Source organism: Dama dama, chromosome 4 (assembly GCF_033118175.1).
Source record: "Dama dama isolate Ldn47 chromosome 4, ASM3311817v1, whole genome shotgun sequence".
Taxonomy (NCBI): domain Eukaryota; kingdom Metazoa; phylum Chordata; class Mammalia; order Artiodactyla; family Cervidae; genus Dama; species Dama dama.
In genome coordinates this window covers 72,530,092-72,551,518 of record NC_083684.1, presented here as the reverse complement: position 1 = coordinate 72,551,518, position 21,427 = coordinate 72,530,092, and the positions used below count along the sequence as shown (strand labels likewise).

The window sequence follows — 21,427 nt, the reverse complement described above, 5'->3', positions numbered from 1 at the left end:
GAAATGAATGGCTTCCAAAAGCTGGGCACCACCTCCCAGAAAGTCTTCCCTATCCGTTCTCTCCTCTGGCCCCCACTGGATTTGGGTCCCTCACCAGTCACCCGTCATAGCCATTGTCACACAGAATGTAACCGCCTCTGGACTGGCAGCTCTGAAACCGGTCTCTCCCACCCTGGTCTCCCCACATCCAGCATGTTACAAGTGCCCATAATTTGTGTAATTTATTAATCCAGTCACAAGGCTCCTCAGCAAAGCGCCTTCTCTTCTTGGCATCCCTTTTGCTGCTCTTGCCAGGAAAGCAGGCCAGAGGCCACACCTGACCTTTCTCCCTGGAAGGCTGGACCCCCGCCATGGCTCAGGCTGCTTTTATGTGTTGACAGCATGCCCACAACTGCAAGTGCTAGCTGGGTGACAGGAATGCTCTCTCCCAACTTTACTCTAGGTGTGTCAGTGTGTGCATGTGGGTGTGTACGTGTAGGTGCATGTGGGCATGCACATGCACCCACACAGGCACATGCAGGTACCTGTGTTGAAAGGAGTCAAGGCCAGACAGCCCTGTCTCACCACCTGGGGCTCATCTAGCTGGGGTACAAGAACGCCTTCCGTTGCAGACTTTGTGTTGACAGTCCACATGGTATGTCTGCAAACTCAGGCGGATACCCCAGTGTGCTTCAGACATCACTTTGCTGATAAAGGTCCATATGTCCATCTAGTCAAAGCTATCATCTTTTCAGTAGTCATGTACGGCTGTGAGAGTTGGACCATAAAGAAGGCTGAGCGCCCAAGAATTGATGTTTTCGAATTGTGGTGCTGGAGCAGACTCTTGAGAATCCCTGGGACTGCAAGATCAAACCAGTCAATCCTAAAGGAAATCAACCCTGAATATTCATTGGAAGGACTGATGCTGAAGCCGAAGCTCCAAAACTTTGGCCATCTGATGCAAAGAGCCGACTCACTTGAAAAAGACTCTGATGCTGGGAAAGACTGAAGGCAAGAGGAGAAGGGGGCTGACAGGATGAGATAGTTGGATGGCATCACTGACTCAATGAACATGACTTTGAGCAGACTCCGGGAGATAAAGGCATGGCAACCCACTCCACTATTCTTGCCCGGAGAATCCCATGGACAGAGGAGGCTGGTGGGCTATAATCCATAGGGTGGCAAAGAGTCAGACATGACTGAAGTGACTTAGCACGCACAGCACCAGGAGATGATGGACAGAGAAGACTGGCGTGCTGCAGTCCATGGGGTCGCAAAGAGTCAGACACAACAGAGACTGAAAAACAACAACAAGGGGACAGAAGAACGAGGTGAATGTTGAGGCCATTGAACCCTCAGGAATGAGTGAGATCTTTCAAAGAGCTCTAGATCTGGGAGACCAGCAAAGTGACAAAAGGTTCGGCCTCAGAAGCTAGAGAGAAGCCAAGATAACCACGGCACAGAAACCCAGGGAAGAAAACATCTCCAAAGCAAGGAATGGTGCCTGGTATCAAAAGCCACACATGCTCATGGGCTCTGGCACAGTGGAGGCTCAGACAACACAAGTCATGGAAGCCCAAAGGGGTGAGGATGGCATGGAAGGTGAGCCAGGAGAGTAGGAAACCCCCATCCAGAACTGGTGGGACGTCACAATGGGGCACGGACAGTCAGGGCCGGCAAACAGGAGAGGCTCATCTCAACCATGGCCCCTCACCACAAGGAAGGCTGCTCTGGTGGGCTCTGCTTGGCAACTGCTGTTCTACAAGGTGTGTCTCTGACATGGATGGGCACTCCTGGGTCCCACAGCTTATCTGCAAATCAGAAAACACTGCCCTCAAGCCTGGTGCTCTGTGTGCCACTGTACAAAGTTGGCTGTGCATTAGGTGTGAAAGCCATGAGTGAGATGTGGCAGGGTCTACCCTCCAGAAACAAAACTCATCAGACAAAGCGCACTTGCAATCAGGCCCAAGCCTCAAATCACACAGGTCATTTAAAGAGGTCTGTCCTTCAGAGTCTGTACCCGTGGCCACTCACCCACCCTCCGTGGGCCCCACCTGGGCTGAGTGCAGACTTCCTGACATCTCTTTTGTTGCCACCGTCATGGGGCCTCTGGAGGCCCAGGAGCAGCCCGAGCCTGTAGCCTCCTTTCCCGGAGCAGCTCCCGGAGGCGGGCAAGGGCACAGTAGACAGCCCGGGACACCCGCAGGCTGCGTTCCCGGTTGGGATCGTTCTCTGAGAGGACTCGCAGGCCAGCAGCAAAGTGGGACAGGGCCCGGGCCAGATGCTCGGGGCACAGTGCACCCACACCTGCGCCCTCAGCCTCCGTACCCCCTGTGGCCTCCGACTCCGGTCTTCTAGAGGCCAGGCCCTGACTAGCCTGGCAGGGCAGCCCAGGGCCACGGATGTGCCCACCGTCCATACCCGGGGGGATGGGCATGGGCTCCCCGGGGGCCTGCAGCAGGTGGCTAACAACGTTGGCCTCAGCCACATCACCCAGGCCTGCGCGGCTGGCTAGTGCCTCGATGCTGCGGGGTAGCTGGGGTACAGCGCTGGGCTCGGGAGCACCAGTCAGCACACACTCGGGCCAGAGCTTCCTCCAGGCACTGTTCATGGTGGCAGGCTGCAGCTCCGCCCAGGCCTCAGCGATGTTGTCCACAGCGGTCACGACGGTGTAGCTGCGCCAGAACTCCCACACGGAGGGTCGGTCTGCACCACCCGTCTCCAGGGCCAGCTGGCTGAGTGTGCGGCGCAGATACTGGGCCTTGAAGGCAGTGATGACACCCTGGTTCATGGGCTGGATCAGGGTGGACGTGTTCTTGGGCAGGAACTCGACCCGCACGTGGGCCGAGAGGCCACCCAAGTGGACAGGGTGGCAGGGCGCGCTGTCCAGCAGCAGCAGGGCACGGTGCGGGAGGCCGTGGCTGGCACAGTAGCTTTCCACAGCGGGGCAGAAGCAGCTAGTAAACCACTCCTGGAAGATGACAGGCGTCAACCAGTCGTTGCGGTTGGAGCGCCAGACCACAGGCAGGTTGGCCTTGGAGCAGCCCCTGAGGGCACGTGGGTTCTCTGAGGGGTACACCAGCAGGGGCTTCAGCTTGAAGTCACCAGCCGCATTGCCACCGAGTAGCAGGGTCAGGTGGTCCTTAGAGGCCTTGGGCCCGGGCCCAGCTGTCCCCTCCAGCGCCAGAAGCATGCGCTCAGGCAGTCGCTTCCAGAACAGGCCTGTCTCATCCACGTTGAAGACCTGTCGCGGTGAGTAGCAGCCCTCCTCCAGGATGGCGCGCAGCACCGCCGGGTAGCGCGCAGCAGCCTGGGCGTCGGCCACGGCGGGCTCGTCCGTCAGCAGCACACTGTGGCGCACCTTGAACCGGGCAAACCAGCCGTTGCTGGCCCCAAAGGTCTCGGCGCGGCCGCCACCGCCCTGCTCGTGCTGCAGCTGGGCGAAGAGCCGGCGCGCCTGGTCCTGGATGAGCAGCGTGCTGACTGGCAGGTTCTTCCGCTTCTGCTCCTCGATCCACAGGCTCAGCAGGCGCTCCATGCGGCCCATCAGTGCGCCCCGGCACCGCGTGAGCTGCGTGGTGCAGACGGGCGTGGCTGCCTGAGAACTGGCCCGGATCCTGTCCTTGTTGACACGGATGGAGGCGACCGTGGAGGTGGCCAGCCCCAGGGCGCGGGCAATCTGCGTCAGTTTCTCCCCCTCCTCAAAGCGCCGAAGTACCTCCAGCTTCACGTGCAGGGTGATGGACTTCCGGTCCCGCTTAGCACTGTGGCGGAGGCCAAGCCCGAGGGGCGCCTTTCCCAAGCCCTGCGTCTGGGGGGGCTTCAGGCTGCCTCCCCGAGCCATGCACTTCAACACGCTCTCGTCCCTCTGCCCGTCGGCGGTACCCAGCGCCGTGCCACAGTGGCCCCTGGGCCTCTCCTGCCACGCCATCTCTGCCTGAAGAGGGGAACACACAGGAGTTACTGTGAGTCTGAGCGAGCAGAGACCACCGCCTGGCCCTTCCGTGCTCTGACCTAGAGCCCACAGCCCTGCAGGCCACGGCCTCGGAGGCAGGTCCAGTCCCTTCTCTCCCTAATGTGAAGCAAACTGCATACACACTTCTGAGCATCCTTTTGCAACCAGAGGAGCATTTCACTTAGTTTTCATTTATGAGATCAAATAGCGGTCTGCAGGAGGGCAGCAAAGGCTACACAGACATAAAGAACAGACTTTTGGACACAGTGGAGGAAGGAAAGAGTGGGATGATTTAAGAGACTAGCACTAAAGTATATACATTACCATATGTAAAATGGATAGCCACTGGGAGTTTGATGTAGACACAGGGAGCCCAAAGCCGGTGCTTGGTGACAACCTAGAGGGATGTGATGGGGCGGCATTCAAGAAGGAGGGGACATATGTATACCTATGACCAATTCATGTTGATGTTTGGCAAAAGCCATCACAATATTGTAATTATCCTCTAATTAAAAAATAAATGAAGAGGCTGAACACACCATAAAAACAAAAACATCTGCCAGGAGACTTTGCTCTTCCCCCAGCAAAACTCTTTTTTTTTTTTTTTCCCAGCAAAACTCTTGAAACCATAAGGGAATGCGAAGTAAGTCTAGAAATCCTGATCCACCTCCCAGACACTGATGAGCAGGAGCATCTCCATGCTTCTCACTCAGTGTGAGAGACTGAATAATGCCTCCTAAACACATCCACATTCTAATCCCAGGAAACAATGAGTAAATGACCCTTCAAGGCAAAAGGGACAGGTGTGATTAAAATAATAATCTTGAGAGGCATAGATCATCCTGGGTCATCCAAGTGGGCCCTACACGTAATCAGGGATCCGTGTAAGAGGACGCAAAAAATTTCACTCACTCAGAAGACAATGTGAGAAAAAAAAGAAAAGGCAATGTGACCACTGAAACCTAGAGCTTCAGAAGGAACCAGCCCTGCTAATACCCTGATGTTAGCCCAGGAGACCCACTGCAGATTTTGGAGCTCCAAACTCTTAAGATAATAAACTTGTGTTGTTTGAAACCAATAAGTCTGTAGTAATATGGTACAGCCATGACAGGAAACTAACACAGAGGGGAACTTCCTTAAATCACACCACCACTGTGGAGCACCGGGGGCAGAGGAGGTGGTTCTCCACACAAGTCAGGGGGAAGTCCCTGGATGTCCAGTGGTTAAGACTCCATGCTTCCACTTCAGGGGGCACAGGTTTGATCCCTGGCTGGAGAACTAGTATCCTCACAAGTTGCGAAGTGCTGCCCTCCCCCAAAAAAAACCAATGGCCCCTCTGCTCAGGGTCCTCCTAGGCCTCCCACCCTGAGTCAAAGCCACAGTCATCACCAGCTTTGTCAAGGGCCTCTAAGCCTCCTTCTCTCCTTTGCTTACTCATGACTACATCCTTAGGGCAGGCTAAGGGCACCCCCAGCCCAGGGCCTTTGCTACTGTGGCTCTTTGGCCCACAGTAGGGCGCCCTTCCCTCTAACAGGCATGGCTTATTCTCTCTTCTGCAGGTCTCTGCTCAAAAGTAACCCGATCAGAGAAGCCCTCCCCACCTTTATCATGCATCCCTCACACACTGCCTCAGGACAGGAGCTGTACCTACAGAGTACTCCGCTGAGTCCCCAGCGGGAGAGCCTGGCACTCTAGAGGTATTCTATGGTCATGTGCTAACTTATCAAATCAAGTACACTGAAGGGAGGCCAACTTCTCACTTTGTCCCTTTTGCATTTCAAACCATGTGAAAGTAGCACCTGGTCAAAACAGTAAAAGTTTTTTTAAGGAATACGTGTGAAAAACAAGGACAGGTGCCTGACAGGTCTTCGTGTTTGGGGGAGTGTCTATGGCACCCACGAAGAGTACCTAACCCTAAGCCATGGGCTGCACCTGGCGTACAGAAGGGTGAGCATGGGGAAGGCTTCCAGGAAAAAGGCCCCGAACTCCAAACAAGTCAAGCGCCCGTCCCTCTCTCTCCATATCGATGCCTTCGCCTGCTCACCCACAATTTTAAACTCCCCCGTATATTCACACATTCTCTCCCTCGCCCTCTAGAAAGTCCCCAAGCCCGCCGGGGAGGAAGGCGCGAGACTACATTTCCCAGAAGGCGGCGGGGCTGCCGATGACTCCCATTGGCCCCTTCCCCGCGCATCCGTTCCCTTCCCCCCACGAGAACCGAGTGTATGGGCGCCTCCGCCCCTTCCCCCGGAGCCCCGGCTTCCGCGCGGCCGACCGCCCTCACCTCCGGGCCGCAACATGGGCCAGCTGACTCAACTGGGCCTACGGGGCTGCAGAGCCTCCTCATCTCCGGCCTCATTCGCCGCTTGCGAGCGGCGACCGAGCCCAGCCTTCATCTTTAGCGGCGGAGACGGAGGTTGCCGGGCGACGACCAGGATTGGAGGGGGCCGCGTGGGTCCTGCCCCCAAGACGCGCCTGCTGCTGTGCCCGGTCGCCCAGGGCCTGACGGGAAATGTAGTTCAGTGAGGCGCCTGCCCAACGCTAAGTCCAAGCAGGGAAGCTCAAAGCCGTGTCAGTCCAAGGATGGCTTTCTTGCCCATTAATTTCCTTCTCCTGTCTTTTCTGCCGTCTGCCTTCCGTCACTTTCTTTTTTTTTCTTCCTCTTTCATGAAGTTTTTAATAAGCTGTAATATTCTTATATGCATGCTAGTAACTGGTGAAATGCCAGGCTGGATAAATCACAAGCTGGAATCAAGATTGCCTGGATAAGTATCAATAACCTCAGATATGCCAGTGATACCACTGTAATGGCAGAAAGCAAAGAGGAACCAAAGAGCCTCTTGATGAAAGTGAAAGAGGAGAGTGAAAAGGCTGGTTTAAAATTCAACAAAGATCCGTATGGTCAAAGCTATGGTTTTTTCAGTATTCAGGTATGGATGTGAAACTAGGACCATAAAGAAGACTGAGCACGGAAGGATTGATACTTTGGAATTCTGGTGTGGGAGAAAACTTGAAATGGAGCAGGATTATATGGTCCTTGCCGCTGTCACCGCCGCCGCCACCACCACCACCATGACGACGTCCTATGCCTGCCTTTTTTTCTGTGGAAAACTTTAGTCAAAGAATAAGTTTAATCAGAGAAGAGAGAAATGCCGAAACAAAGGAAAACAAAGGAAACTAAATAATCATAATGTAGTTATTAAGCATAGTCAAGGACCTTTAGTGCCTTCTCAAGGGCTATAAATAATATTCTGAGCCGTATCCTGTGAGCTGTCTTATAGATACCAAAACACCAGGTGGAAGAACTACATGATGACCAGACTACACCCACGACATGAGCTGCCACAGTTCCAAGAACTGGCTGCAAAGAAATGGGAATAAATGGACCCTAGAATTGAAGATTAACTACACCTAAAACAACCAAGATCATGTTGGTCAGACCACTGATGACCAATTTGAAGATGACTGTTAGAGATACCTGTGCGATTTCTGCATGTAGCCACCCCCCTCCTCTGTCTATAACAGCTCTTGCTCCCTGCTTGTTGGGGGCGGGAGTCCGCCTTTGGACAGATGTCCAACACCCTCCTCCCCCCCCACCCCAGTTGCCAGCATCAGATATAAAGCAAACGTTCCTTTCTACCAAGCTGGCCTGTTTATTGGCTTTTGAGCGGCGAGGAGATGGACCCAGCACACACTCTTTCAGTGACAGACTTTTGAGAGTCCCTAGGACTGCAAGGAGATCAAACCAGTCAATTCTAACGGAAATCAACCCTGAATATTAACGGGAAGGACTCATGCTGAAGCTGAAGCTCCAATACTTTGACCACCAGATGCAAAAAACCAACTCACTGGAAAAGACCCTGAGGCTGGGTGAGATTGAGAGCAGGAGAAAGGAGCGACAGAGGATGAGATGGTTGGATGGCATCACTGACTCAATGGACATGAGTTTGCACAAACTTCAGGAGACCACTTTGGGTTCCCCACCAACATCAGCTTCCGAAGTTGATACATACCATTTTCAGCACTTTGAAATTCCAAATCTACCTCCTCATGGGACTCAACATCTTGTTTAATTTCTTCCCATTCTCCATATGGGTTTGATTTTTTTCTTAAATTGTATTTACTTGGGCTGAGCTGGGTGTTCGTTGCTGCGCAGGCGTTTCTCTAGTTGCAGAGAGCGGGGCCTACTCTCTAGTTGCAGTGCGTGGGCTTCTCATTGCGGTGACTTCTCTTGTGGAGCATGGACTCCAGGGCTGTGGGCTTCAGTAGTGTTCCTGGGCTCTAGAGCACAGGCTCTATAGTTGCGGTGCATGAGCTTAGCTGCTCTGTAGCATACGGGATCTTCCCAGACCAGGTATCGAACCCAGTCTTCTGCACTGGCAGGCAGATTATTTACCACTGATCCAACAGGGAAGCCCCTGATATATATACTTTTTTTTTTTCTCTAATGAGCTTTGGATTTTTCTTCATTTGGACCTCATGAACTCTTCCTTTAGGTATTTTTTTTCTTTCTGTTTCTGGTTCAGTACCTTTATCACTGTTTTAGTTTTTTCCTTAAACTTTATTTTTAGCTTTTGCATTGCTGTAGAGAACTTTCCTTACCCCTTCCCTTTTTTGCTTCCTGTTCCCCCATCAGTCACTATGTGAATCTGATAGTTGGACTCTTCCAGGGTACCAAGTAACTTTCATTGACTTTACTAGATAAGAGATCGCCAGAGTATGGAATGAAATCATCAGGTTTTTCCCATCTGGATTCCCCTGTTTCTGTGTTATAATACCATGTATAACCATCTTCACTTAATCCTTCTACCCAGTTTTCACTGCTGCTTTTTTAAGTTTCCTTGAAATCCTTCAGGTTTTTCCCACTGAGGTACTCCTGTGATAAGATCATAATAGAAATGGTAACCCTGAGAGATAACTCATTCTGCCCATCTGCCCTTTGAAGGGTCTTTTTTGTCTTCCTGCTGATTTGATGCAGAGATGAATGGAACAGCACTGGTCACTAACAATATGCTTGGCTCTGAAATTTCTGACTCTGAGTCAAACCTTTTCAAATCCTGTTGGTATCCTTTCAGGACAGCTACCTCCACTGCAGCAAACTCCTTTGATGCTTTTTCTTCTTCCTTTCCCTTCTCCAGGCTTTCCTGTTTAACCTCACATATCCTCTTTGCCACATTTTCCTTATGATTCTTTCCTCTTCCAAGAAAGTAAACACTAGGCCTATTGTCCACTATCCAGCACCTGCAGTACTCACAGAAATTTCTTTGGTTGTGACTCCCAGTAGTCTTCCATGGACTGGACCAGCCGCTCTGGTCCAGGCCTGGGTGAGGCTCACATTCCCTGTGTGGGATGAGTTGGGACCCAGCTCACCGAGAGGCACACTGGAGCCTTTGAGCCAGGACCGGTCTCTTTCTTTCCATCATCCTTCGTACCGCCTTCCTTCCCTGGGTCTGTCTCACTGTTTTCTCTTTCTTCCTATCTGTTCCACATTCAGGGAGAAATGGTTGCCTTCAGACTGTCAAAATTTTAATTTTTGAAACCACTAAAAACAAACGCAGTGAACATGTGTCAAAGAGGTATTTACCTCCAGTGGGAACTAGCAGGATGACACAGGTGGTTCTGGGAAGGTGAGAGAGAAGAAACAACAAAGAAGGTAAAAGAACAAACAAACACTGAAATAATAGCGCAAAGTTGGATTGGTGGTGTCCCACATAGGAGTGGGCAGGCATCTTAGTGTCCTACAGGGTGGTTAAAAAAAAAAACTTGGGGTACCCTTCTCTACTGGACAGAAAACACTTACAACCTATCAACCATTTACAAGTTAGCATCTAACGTCACAGTATCTGAACTCTGATCAAAAGAGTTGCTTCGCTTAGGGAATCAGACAACCTGAAGCAGTCTTACTAGAAACGGTGCTAGGACTCCCAGCCATCTTTTTTCTCTTATTGACAAGTTTTGGGTAAGTTTCCTTAACAAGTGTCCCTCCTGCTCCGTCTGTCTCTCTTCTTGCTGTCACCCTTCTCTGAACCCTTGAAAACTCTCGACCCATTTCACTCTATCTCCAATTTCTGTCCCCGTCTCTCCTCTTGCTTCTGTACTCCTGATCCTCGTCTGTCACTTGAATCTCTCGAACTGCACGTCTCGCTGTAAATCGATTCACCCTTTGTCTCTCCTTTCCTCTCCATCCCGGCCCTGATTTCTCTCCCTCTTGTTGACTGTTCTGACACACGTCTGACCAGCCCTGACTCTCTGATCTAGGTCTCTGAGAGTTGAAAGCCCTCTACGCTGTCTGTCCTGCCTGTCTCTGTCACTATGTGTTCACTTACTTTCACTCTCTCCTCGCTGTCTCGCTCGCTCAGCATCTCTACCCTCACCCCACCTCTCCCATCCTCTCAGACACCCCCGGTACACGGGGTTGCCCTGGAAACCACCTGCTCAGCGCACCGGTTACTGTGGAGACGCCTGGGGCCCGCCTACCGCCGATGACAACAAAAGAGCGTCAACGGGCCGCGCACGCGCGCGGAAGGCCAACCAACCACACCGCTCGGGCCCGGGCCCGGGGCCCTGGCTCTCTGCAGGGCGAAAATGGGAGGCTCGCTTGCGGTCCCCAGGGCGGAGGAAAGGGTGACCCAGTCTCGGCAGGGAGTTGCTATGGAGACGGGGGCTGAGGGCGTCCTAGCGAGGGCCGTGATTGGTGCAGAACCCTAACCCCTGGAAGCCCCGTAGAGAATTCAGGGAGACTTGCTGGGGGGGGCCACGCGCTGCCCGGAAGAAGGAGCTGGGCGCATTTCCCCCTGAGAAGCTCGCGTCGACGGGTGCCGGGACGCCTGAAAGTGAGGCTGGGAGAGCGGGGAGACACGGCCCCAAGAGTGGCCCGACCGTCTGGAAAGACACTGCCCGGCATCACAGCGGGAGGAGGGTGGAAACTGAGGCGAGCGTGGAAACAGGCGAGAGTGGAAACTGAGTGGGGGAGCAGGGCCGGGGTGCGAGGCGGCGCGTGTGCTGCTGCGCGGAGCATTCTGGGAGCTACAGTCTGGCCGGGAGTGGAGGTCGGCGAGTGCGCATGCTCGGGAGCGCGGAGCTGCCCGCTGAGCGCCGAGGTGAGGGCCGGGCCCCCTCGGCCGGGAAGGTTCGGGCAGCGACCCGGACGGCAGCCCTGCGGGCGCGGGGCGCGGGGCGCGGGGCGCGGGGCGCGGGGCGCGGGGCGCGGGGCGCGGGGCGCGGGGCGCGGGGCGCGGGGCAGGGTCCTAGCGCTCCCTGCGGGCGGGCCCGGGGTTGTCGCGCGCGGCGGGGCAATCACAGCGGGTTGCCACGGCGACAGAGCCTGGAGTACCCGCCCCGTTGCCATGGCGGCACCCGGATCTGCCCCGGCTCCCTGAGGCAAGCGCCGCTCGCCTGGGCTCCTGGCCGATGTAGTTCGGAAAGGTGCGCAGGGCCGGCAGGGTCGTGGAGGCCCAGCCTTCCCCTGGGGTTTCAGGCAGACTTGGAGCCTTAAGGAGCCAAGGTCAGACTCACGGGATCGGGAGGCCTCGAAATCAAACGTAATAAACTCCGGTTTCTTTCCAAAACTCGCACCGTACGAGTGGGGCGGGGGTCGCCCCCGTTTGCAGACCGGGGAGCGGAGGTTCACAGTGGCACCAGCGACACGGCAGGATTACGTGGCAAATAGGCTGGGTCAGGATCTCCGGCTCTCCTCGCAGGCTCCGAGGCCAGCGGTCTGGGGCCCCTGGCACCCCTCTCTGAAACGCCATCACCCGCTAGCCCTACCTGAGTCAGGAGGTCGAGGAGATAATGGGGCTCAGAAAAGGGGTCTGGATAGGGGGAGGATGGCGTCAGAGTGATGTGCCCTAGAGTGGGCCTCGCACAGGTGTGGGCTGGGGCCGCTGGAGGGGGGATGCCCTATGAAACCACGCTGGGGGGGAGGGGGGGGGCAACAGTCGGAGAAACACGCAGGAGAGTGGATGGCGCAGTGATGGGCCGGCGGGGGCGGGGTGGCGGTGGTGCGGCCGCCCAGCGGTGGGGGTCGTAGGCGTAGGTATCTCTTGCCGGGAGAGGGCTGAGGGCAGGGCTCAGGCCGTGCGTGTAGACGGGTGGGATTTAGCGGGCAGAGGAGGAGCCTTCTGGGCCTGAGAACCAGCCCAGCAACAGGGGGTTACCAGAGACTGCACACGCCCAGCTAGAGGGGTTCAGCGAGGTCTGGCCGGCCCCACGCGGCAGCCTCCGGCCTGAGCGGCACGCCACTGTCCCCATCGCAGCAGCCTCTGCGTGCTCCTCCCTGGGGGTGGACACTGGCCTCAAGAGCCCCAGCCTGGTCTTTCCGATGAGGCCGTCGGCTTTGGGCTCCCGGGGCCGCGCATCCCTAGAAGATGAGGGGCCCGTCACGGTGAAGCTAGAGGACTCTGAGGCGGAGGGCGAAGCCGTCGCCTGGGATCCGGGCCCAGAGGCGGCACGGCAGCGCTTCCGGCGCTTCCGCTATGAGGAGGCCGCGGGGCCCGGCGAGGCGCTGGCCCGGCTCCGTGAACTCTGCCGCCAGTGGCTGCGGCCCGAGGCGCACTCCAAGGAGCAGATGCTGGAGCTGCTGGTGCTGGAGCAGTTCCTGGGCGCACTACCCCCCGAGATCCAGGCCCGCGTGCGAGGACAACAGCCAGGCAGCCCTGAGGAGGCCGCGGCCCTGGTCGAGGGCCTCCGCCGGGAGCCAGGAGGGCCCCGCAGATGGGTGAGTCAGAGGCTTGGGGTCTCCGCCTCATCCTGGGGGGGCCCTGCTCAGCAGGATGCTAGTCCCCCGCGGTCTGCAAGTGGTCACCTGCAGCAGACCCTGTGCCAGGGCAGCCGCGGTTCTGACGGCAGCCCTCCATCAGCTGGAGTCAGGACTCAGGCCGCAGGGCTGGGGGGGAGGCGGGCGGTATCGGCAGAGGAGAGCAACTGCAGGGCGTCCCTGCCCTCCTTGTCAGTCCCTGGGGGCCGTGGGTCCTCAGAGGCCGAGTCAGTACCCCTGGGATCCCGAGAGGGTGGAGGCCAGGGAGCTCCCTACCTGAGCTCCTGATGGGGGGCACCTGCCCAGGTCACGGTCCAGGTGCAAGGTCAGGAGGTGCTCTCGGAGAGGACAGAGCCCCCCAACTTCCAGGCCCTCCCTCAGCCCACACCTGAGACTCCAGAACCTGGGCTGGAGATGCCCCCTGGGGCCATGGAGCAGTCAGCACTGGGCCTGCGGGTGAAAGAGGAGTCCGAGGTTACCGAGGAGCCAGGTAAGGGCAGGAGATGTGCCCTCTGCTTCGGCAGCCCCCGCATCCTGCCCAGCCAGTGGTGGCCATTCTCCCCTGTGGGCCAAACCTGCCACAGCTGTGGTTCCTTCCACGTTCTCAGCATGGTGCTGGCTCCTGGGATTCCCGTGTGTGGGAGAAAGGAGTCCTCTCCCCGAGGAGGTCTGCTGCGGGGGGGGGGGGTGGGGGGTGAGATTAGCCAACTGCTGCAGACCAGACAGCAGCAGACTGGAGCGTTGGGGGGCGGGGGGGGCACCAAGTGCTGGGGGGTGCCCTTCTCTCCTCCGCCTCCCGGGCAGGTGCCAGACATGCCCCCACACCGCGTTCCTGTGAGTCCCGAGATACCCCTGCCACGCCAGCCCCAGGTCCCACCCAACCGGATCCTGGCACCTGCCACAGCACTGAGGAGGGCAGTGGGATGGGGCGCCCTGGAGCTTCCTGACCGCACCCTCCTTCTCCAGAACCGCTGCGTCCTCAGCCTCTAAGCAGCCTGCAGGGGACCCCTTTCACTCTGCTCCCCCACCAGGCCCGGGTGAGTCCCTGCTCTGGGAGCCTCAGCGGGTGGGGCTGGGTGGGGGCTGGGTAGGTCCCTCCTGGGTGGGCCTGGCTACACAGACCAGCAGTGACCACTGTGGTTTCAGGACTGTGGCGTGGTGCTGGACCAGGCCTCCCCCCATAGTGAGCCTGGGCCTGAGGGTTCCTCCTGGAGGCAGCACCGTGGGGCCCTGTGGCAGGAGGAAGCTGGGGGCATCTTCTCCCCAGGTGAGTAACACAGGGCCCCTTTTCTGCAGTGTCACCTACGCGCCCGCATTGCCTGGGCAGCCGCTGCAGTGTTCAGCCTGCTTCAGCATCTCCTGCCCTCCAAAGCCAAGCCCTCCATTAACCTCCTGGCCCCATAAACCCTCCTGAGAGCAGGACTCACATTCCCCACCTCCTCTCCCACCCCTGGCATCCTGGATGGCCCCCAGGTTCCAGGCCTGCGTCCCACCGACTGGACAGCAGGTCAGCAGGGTGGACAGACAGGAGGGACCTACACACAGGTGGGGACTGGGCACGACAGCACAGTGTCCCACCCAACCGCCCAGGCTCTCAGGCCAGATGCCCTGCGAGGTCCACCTCAGTCACACGCCTGCGATGGCCCACCATCATCCAGGCCCCATCTCGTCTTCATCCCATTACCTGGGCCTTTCCACTTCTGGGTTTACTCCCGTGTCCTGGTGGACCTTCCTGTGAACTCTGGAGCAGGAGGTAAAGTTCTGAGAGGTGTTACATATTTAAAACATTCGTCTAACACTCCACATTACACTGAATTTTGGCTGGATGAAGAGTTCTTTTTATTGACTCAGTCTCCAAACATTTTTTTCTTAACTGCTGTAAAACTGGGTCAAAACATTTTTTATCACCACTGTTGGTAAGGCTGTTTAACTTTAAATTCAATTTCTCAATTGTGGGAAACTGGCTTGAATTGTTTCTTTGAGTTCCTTCCCCTGCATTGTTCTGTTCTCTTGTTTCTAGAATGCCTGTCACTCAGTTATTGGGCTCTAGGACAAATGCTGCAGTGTTCTGTTCTCTGCAATTTCCCATCCCTTTCTTTCTGCTCTATCTTCCAGAAAATTTCTTCAGATAGCCTCCAGATTCTCCTTTTGAGATTTTCACATCTGCTAGTAGAGTTTCAATTCCCACCAGTGTCTTCTTTCCCTGAATACTTACTTAAGCCACTTTCTGTTCTTACAGTTGTAACATCTTTCCTTATTTCTCTGAGGATAATAATTTGTTGTTGTTCAGTCGCTAAGTTGTGTCTGACTCTTCTCAACCCCATGGACTGCAGCACGCCAGGCTTTCCTGTCCTTCACTGTCTCCAGGAGTTTGCACAAATTCATGTCCATTCAGTCGGTGATGCCATCCAACCATCTCATCCTCTGTCGCCCACTTCTCCTCCCGCCTTCAGTCTTTCCCAGCATCAGGGTCTTTTCCAGTGAGTCAGTTCTTCACATCAAGTGGCCAAACTGAAGCCAAACTTCAGTTTCAGCATCAGTCCTTCCAATGAATATTCAGGACTGATTTCATTTAGGATGGACTGGTTGGATCTCCTTGCAGTCCCAGGGACTCTCCAAGAGTCTTCTCCAACACCACAGTTCAAAACCATCAATTGTTCCGTGCTCAGCCTTCTTTACGTTCCAACTCTCACATCCATACATGACTACTGGAAAAACCATAGCTTTGGCTATATGGACCTTTGTCAGCGAAGTGGTGTCTCTGCTTTTTAGTACGTTGTCTCAGTTTGTCATAGCTTTCCTTCCAAGGAGCAAGTATCTTAATTTCATGGCTGCAGTCACCATCCACAGTGATTTTGGAGCCCAACAAATGATGACTTGTCTTCAAGCTTTCTCCCAGTGTTCTCTCTGATCTCTCTGGCAGGTGAGAGAGGGCAGCTAGGAGAGATGAAGAGTTTGCTCCCCACAGAGACCCACTTCTTGGGAGACATGTGTGGGTGGGTGGAGCAACCGTGGATGCCACTGAAGGAGTCATAGGGCACCCTGGCTGGGCTGCGTGGAGGCGGCACCCTTGCTGTGAGGGTCTTCAGTTCTCTTCTCTGAGTGTCCTAAGAAGGCATGTCTAGCCTCTTGCCTGCATCCCGGCTAGGAGACAGGTTGGCATCTCAGTCCCCTGGGTGGCTTCACTTACCCCCTCGACTTCCTCAGTGTTGGCGCACACCCTCAACCCAGCCTTTTGCCAGGATGGGAGAAGAGATCCAGAAATCAGAGCTACTGCAATGCCCGCCTGCATCCTCCATCTCCTCAGAATTGTGTGCACAGAGGGCCAAGCGCTGTTCCCTGAGGTAGCCTAGCTTCAGCTTGAGTCAGCTTCCCCTGCCCACCTGGTGTCCTTGCCCCTTTACCTGCATGGCCAGAGGGACCTGGTCCTTCCGAATCCTGAACATTTCAAGCCTTTGAGATCAAACAGGCTGATTTCTTTCCATTTTTCCCCACTGCTGCACAATTACTGTTTGCTTGGTCTCCCATCCAGAGTAGAAATATCAGGGGTTGCTTTGTTTCCTTTCCTTTTCATCTTTGTGGATTTTATATCTTGAAGAAAACAAAACCAAAGAAAACCTTTATGGAGGTTTTTAATGCTGTTTCACAATGAAACCAATGTAAATAGATACTGTTATTACCCAGAAGTCCCCATTTGCTGTTTTTATCAATAAAGGGCCCAAACTCATTCTTTCTTCATGGATGTTGACCCATCCTTTGAGAACCTGGACATACCTGATGTTATTTCTGGACTTGTTAGCTAGCTTGGTTTCCTGAGGTGCGAGTGCTCCCACTGGTTGCACTGCGAACAGCCTGCCCTTCATGGCTCGGGGAGTTCCTCATCTGTCCCTGCACTAAGCATCATCCTGGGTGACAGGCTGCCACAGAGTCCATCGTGACTCTGAACTGGAAGGCTCACCTGGGCCCCCAGCTGTTCAGTGGAGATCCCTCTGCAGGCTCACCCACACCAAAAGTCTGTGGGTGGACTGAGCTCACCCAGGCCAAGTCCTCAACCCCCAGCTTCACGGCAGAGCCTGGCCTCAGCCCCCAGTCTCTACAGCCTTACCACTTTCGAGCACGGTGCACAAGCTCTGGACGGTCCTTTATTGTCTTGGAGCTGTCCCAGGTATTTTTAAGGTTCTTCTCTTATGTTCTGTCAGTGCTGCATGCTGAAGCTGAGAGGAGGTCTGGCAGCCAGCCACCCCTTCCGCTGTCTCAGCCTTCAGCTGGGGGCCCTGCTGGGCAGCTAGCGCCCTGCCTCTCTCAGCACAGCGCAGCCTCCGCTCTCTCCAGCCACACTGGCGGCTCCACCTACAGCTCCTCAGCAGGTCCTTTCTCTGCAGTCCCATCTTTCCTCAGGCTGCACTCACCCACAGACAACTATGGCCCCTGCTTCAAATACCGGTTCCCTCAGCCACTGTGGGCTCCGCACCGGGTGTCCTGGCTGCTCCCCTTGCCCTCCATGGAACATCAGTGCAGCCAGTGTTTTCATCAGGAGAACATTCTGAATAGGTAGCATTCACGTTAGAAAATTCAGAAGGCCCAAGGGCATATACAGCGGAGCGCCCCTCCCCTGCCTGAGTCACACGGTCCTGCACCCCAACAGCCAGCAGCACCGGTCTTTTGTATGGACTTACAGAAAGATTCTGTGTGCAGGAAAGCAAACACAAATGTGGATGCATACTCATTTGCCGTCTTTAAAACACACATGGAGGCTTAATCTTCACCCTGTTCTCTGCCTGACATTTTTCGTGCATCTTCCCACTTGAACACACAGCAGCGAGCGCCCTCCTCTTTGGACAGCTCCCCACAACACACCTGTTTACCCATCCAGGTTCCCACTGACACTCTTTTGAGTTATTTTTCAGTGAGAACTGAGAACCCTCCTATTGAAAGGTTGTTGCTGAATCACGCAAAGACGCCGGGGTTCTTGGCCTCTGGAGGAGAAGAATTCAATCCGGGGCCAGAGATGAGGCTGGGTCACTCAGAGCTTTTGTGTAATACAGTTTTATTAAAGTATAAAGGAGATAGACAAAGCTTCTGACATGGATATCAGAAGGGGGTAGAAAGAGTACCCCCTTGCTAGTCTTAGCACTGGAATTATATACTCTCAAATTAGTTATTACAGTGAATCAAGAATGTCTAGAGGTTGTAAAGACCTCACCAGACCTACTCCCATGATTTACATATTGAGATAACAGAACTAGCCAGAAGGTTTTTTCCAGAGACTGTCCTCAAGCAGGATACATTATTGTTATAGAGGGAAAAAAGTTTGTCCTTTCTGCCTCCTTGAGAATTCCAGACCCCTCTCTCCATGGGGACCCCTAGACTTCTTATCAACCTGCCTAGGAATTGACTCTCTCACTATACCGGTCATTTCACACAGGGAGGAACACAACTGGTGGAGAAGTACTTAAAAGTGGAATCGTTGGATTAGCCCACGGGAAATTTATTGTTTGATGTACTTGACGACACCAACTTCTGTCTGTGCTCACCAGCAATGCACACAGACACTTGGGTTCTGGAGTAAGGATGTGAAACTGCAGATGAGTATAGCCCTAATATGCAGTTTTCTTATGGGGGGAACTAAGCATGTTTTAGGGAATTTAAGCATCAGTGACATTTCCTTTTCTTTTCCAGTCTTCTGCCCACATTCTTTCCTGCTGACTGATTGCTGCTCTTACTTTGGTTAATTAGACCCTTGCCTCTGGAGGGTTCCTCAGTTTGTCATTCATCTTTTGACTCTTGAGGGTTTTTGCTGAGCACAAATGATTTCCTTTGATGCAGTATAATTTATCTGCATTTTCCTTGGCAGCTTATAGATTTTCTGTCATCCCTGAAACCCCTGTTCCCCTCTCTGTGTCCCTGATGTAACCCCCTCCTCCTCTGTGCTGTGCTTACATCTCCTCCCTCCTCCAGCATCTAAGGATGGAGTGCTCACAGCCTGGCTGGAACCTGCTCCTTTGAGCCAGACGCCCACCCCTGTCTGATCACAGGCAGGCCCAGGGTTCCGTGTGCCCTGTAAATGCCACGGTACCACATCCACACTTCCCTACAGACAGGGCCAGACTCCTGTGCCCCAGTGGCTGCAGAGGTCTCAGCAGCACCACAGGAGTCCCGCGGGCATCACAGGCACGGCACAGCAGACAGAAGTCCTGGTGCCAGAATTTCCCGCCTGTCCGCTCCACTTCTAGCCTCCCTCAAACCCACCCACTTCTCCGCATCTGTGAGAACCAACATCACCCACCTGCCCAGTGCAAGGGCCACCTTTGCACTACAGCCCTTCCGGAAAGGCGGTTTTGCAAACTTATGCCACTCCTGGAAAGCCGGTCGCCCGTTTTTAGTCTTCCACCTGTCTGTCCCATCCTTACCGCCTTCGGAAGCCTGTTCGGACAGAACCCCTGCCCCTGCCCAGGTGACTTCTGTCTGCCTCCTTGGACAGTTTTAGGTCGCTCCATTTCACACCCTTTCGCCAGGGCTGGAGTGTCTCTGGGCACCAGCGGGTTCTCTGTCATCAATGAGTGGATCCCCTTGTGCCATGCAGGGTTTACACTCCAGATGGACAGCGTCTCTGTGGACTCAGACATCGTGAGCCCTCACATCCACCTGCCCTGGGACCTCGGTGTGGCCAGCCTCACAGGCCGACTCAAGTCAGCCTCCCACGAAGCTGGCTTTTCACACGCGCTAGTGCTCTCCAGCGACCTGGGAGGTGAGCCGGACCCCACGGAGGATGCCCGCCAGGGCGTGGGCCGCGGACTAGCCGCGGCGAGCTGGCGTGCCCCCAGGGGACGCAGCCGGGCTCGGGGGCGCCCCGGCACACGGGCCGGAGCTGAGCGAGGGGGCCGCTGCGATGTGTGCGGGAAGGTGTTCAGCCAGCGCAGCAACCTGCTGCGGCACCAGAAGATCCACACCGGAGAGCGGCCCTTCGTGTGCGGCGAGTGCGGCCGCAGCTTCAGCCGCAGTTCACACCTGCTGCGCCACCAGCTCACGCACACGGAGGAGCGGCCCTTCGTGTGCCCCGACTGCGGCCAGGGCTTCGTCCGCAGCGCGCGCCTGGAGGAGCACCGGCGCGTGCACACAGGCGAGCAGCCATTCCGCTGCGCCGAGTGCGGCCAGAGCTTCCGCCAGCGCTCCAACCTGCTGCAGCACCAGCGCATCCACGGCGACCCGCCGGGCCCCAGCGTCGCGCCCCCCGCTCCTCCCGGCGCGCCCGAGCCCCCCGGCCCCTTCCCATGCAGCGAGTGCCGCCAGAGCTTCACGCGGCGCGCCGTCCTGCTGGAGCACCAGGCAGTGCACACGGGCGACAAGTGCTTCGGTTGCGCCGAGTGCGGCGAGCGCTTCGGGCGCCGCGCGGTGCTGCTGCAGCACCGGCGCGTGCACAGTGGCGAGCGGCCCTTCCGGTGCGCCGAGTGCGGCCAGAGCTTCCGCCAGCGCTCCAACCTCACGCAGCACCGGCGCATTCACACGGGCGAGCGGCCCTTCGCCTGCGCCGTGTGTGGCAAGGCCTTCCGCCAGCGGCCCACGCTCACGCAGCACTTGCGCGTGCACACGGGCGAGAAGCCCTTCGCCTGCCCCGAGTGCGGCCAGCGCTTCAGCCAGCGCTTGAAGCTCACGCGCCACCAGAGGACGCACACGGGCGAGAAGCCCTACCGCTGCCGCGAGTGCGGCTTGGGCTTCACACAAGTCTCCCGGCTCACCGAGCACCAGCGCATCCACACGGGCGAGCGGCCCTTCGCCTGCCCCGAGTGCGGCCAGCGCTTCCGGCAGCACGCCAACCTCACGCAGCACCGGCGCATCCACACGGGCGAGCGGCCCTTCGCCTGCCCTGAGTGTGGCAAGGCCTTCCGCCAGCGGCCCACGCTCACGCAGCACCTGCGCACCCACCGGCGCGAGAAGCCCTTCGCCTGCCAGGACTGCGGCCGCCGCTTCCACCAGAGCACCAAGCTCATTCAGCACCAGCGCGTGCACAATGCAGAGTAGCCGGAGCACGTGGCCCCACCGTCGTCCACCATTGGAGGCAGGGTGTGTAGGTAGGTGTTCCACCTACCTCATGGGGTTGCGGAGACCCGTGATCACGTCTGTACAAGCCAGCTCTCTTAGGGCCTGGCTCCCAGTAGGTGCTCAATAAACAATATACAGAACCTCCGTCTGGGTCTGCACTGTCTGCCCACCTGCCAGGACCCCTCTCAGCCCATGCTACTGGTCTACCACCTTCTCTGTAACCACGTGCCTCCTGCAAGACCCAGGGCTCCCGGCAGATGTGGCCCCTAGCAGGGCCTGCCCCCCATCTGCAGTACGTCCCCTTACAGCGGGGCTCCTGTACTATTTGCCTTCGACCCACCTCTCCGCTGGCCAAGCCAACGGCCAGGGGAGGACCTGGAGGGCACTGCCCTGCCAGCCAGCCAAGATCATCGGGTGCTGAAGCATCAAACAGGGGCCCATGAGGCCACCGCCAGCCTGAGTTTATATGTTTATGAAACCGAGGAAGCCATATCTTAGCTGTAAAAGCTGTAAGGTTTTAAGTGGGAATCTAGTCTTAAAAGACTTTCCTCTGTTCCCGCAGACTCCAGCCGGTCTGAGAACCAAAGCTGGCGGCAAGGCCAGGCCAGTTCCCCAGCCCTCCAGGTGCTGTCGTGGGCTGTTCTCTTCCCTCCCTGGCCCCAGGCACAAGCCCTAAGTACCCTCCAACTGGAAGGTCT

General features: G+C 56.1%; 2 protein-coding genes and 1 pseudogene across 4 annotated transcripts; 1 reads left to right on the top strand and 2 right to left on the bottom strand.

The window, feature by feature from the left end:
• Window positions 1-1,928: 1,928 nt before the first annotated feature.
• On the bottom strand, window positions 1,929-7,683 carry LOC133055013 (tigger transposable element-derived protein 1-like). Its single transcript, XM_061140480.1, has 2 exons — window positions 6,219-7,683; window positions 1,929-3,916 (listed from the first exon to the last, which is right to left on the bottom strand). The coding sequence occupies exons 1-2, from the start codon at window positions 6,291-6,293 to the stop codon at window positions 2,078-2,080; spliced, it is 1,914 nt and encodes a 637-aa protein (XP_060996463.1). The 5' UTR covers window positions 6,294-7,683; the 3' UTR covers window positions 1,929-2,077.
• Window positions 7,684-8,378: 695 nt separating this feature from the next.
• Window positions 8,379-9,226, bottom strand: LOC133055259 (WW domain-binding protein 4-like; annotated as a pseudogene).
• Window positions 9,227-11,150: 1,924 nt separating this feature from the next.
• MZF1 (myeloid zinc finger 1) lies at window positions 11,151-20,873 on the top strand. Of its 3 annotated transcripts, none has more exons than XM_061140472.1 (5): window positions 11,151-12,650; window positions 13,071-13,179; window positions 13,656-13,726; window positions 13,836-13,956; window positions 19,273-20,873. In XM_061140472.1, the coding sequence occupies exons 1-5, from the start codon at window positions 12,255-12,257 to the stop codon at window positions 20,706-20,708; spliced, it is 2,133 nt and encodes a 710-aa protein (XP_060996455.1). In that variant the 5' UTR covers window positions 11,151-12,254; the 3' UTR covers window positions 20,709-20,873. The 3 variants fall into 3 exon arrangements, with proteins under 3 accessions (XP_060996455.1, XP_060996454.1, XP_060996453.1); XM_061140471.1 differs by having other exon boundaries at window positions 13,059-13,179; XM_061140470.1 differs by having other exon boundaries at window positions 12,996-13,179.
• Window positions 20,874-21,427: the final 554 nt, after the last annotated feature.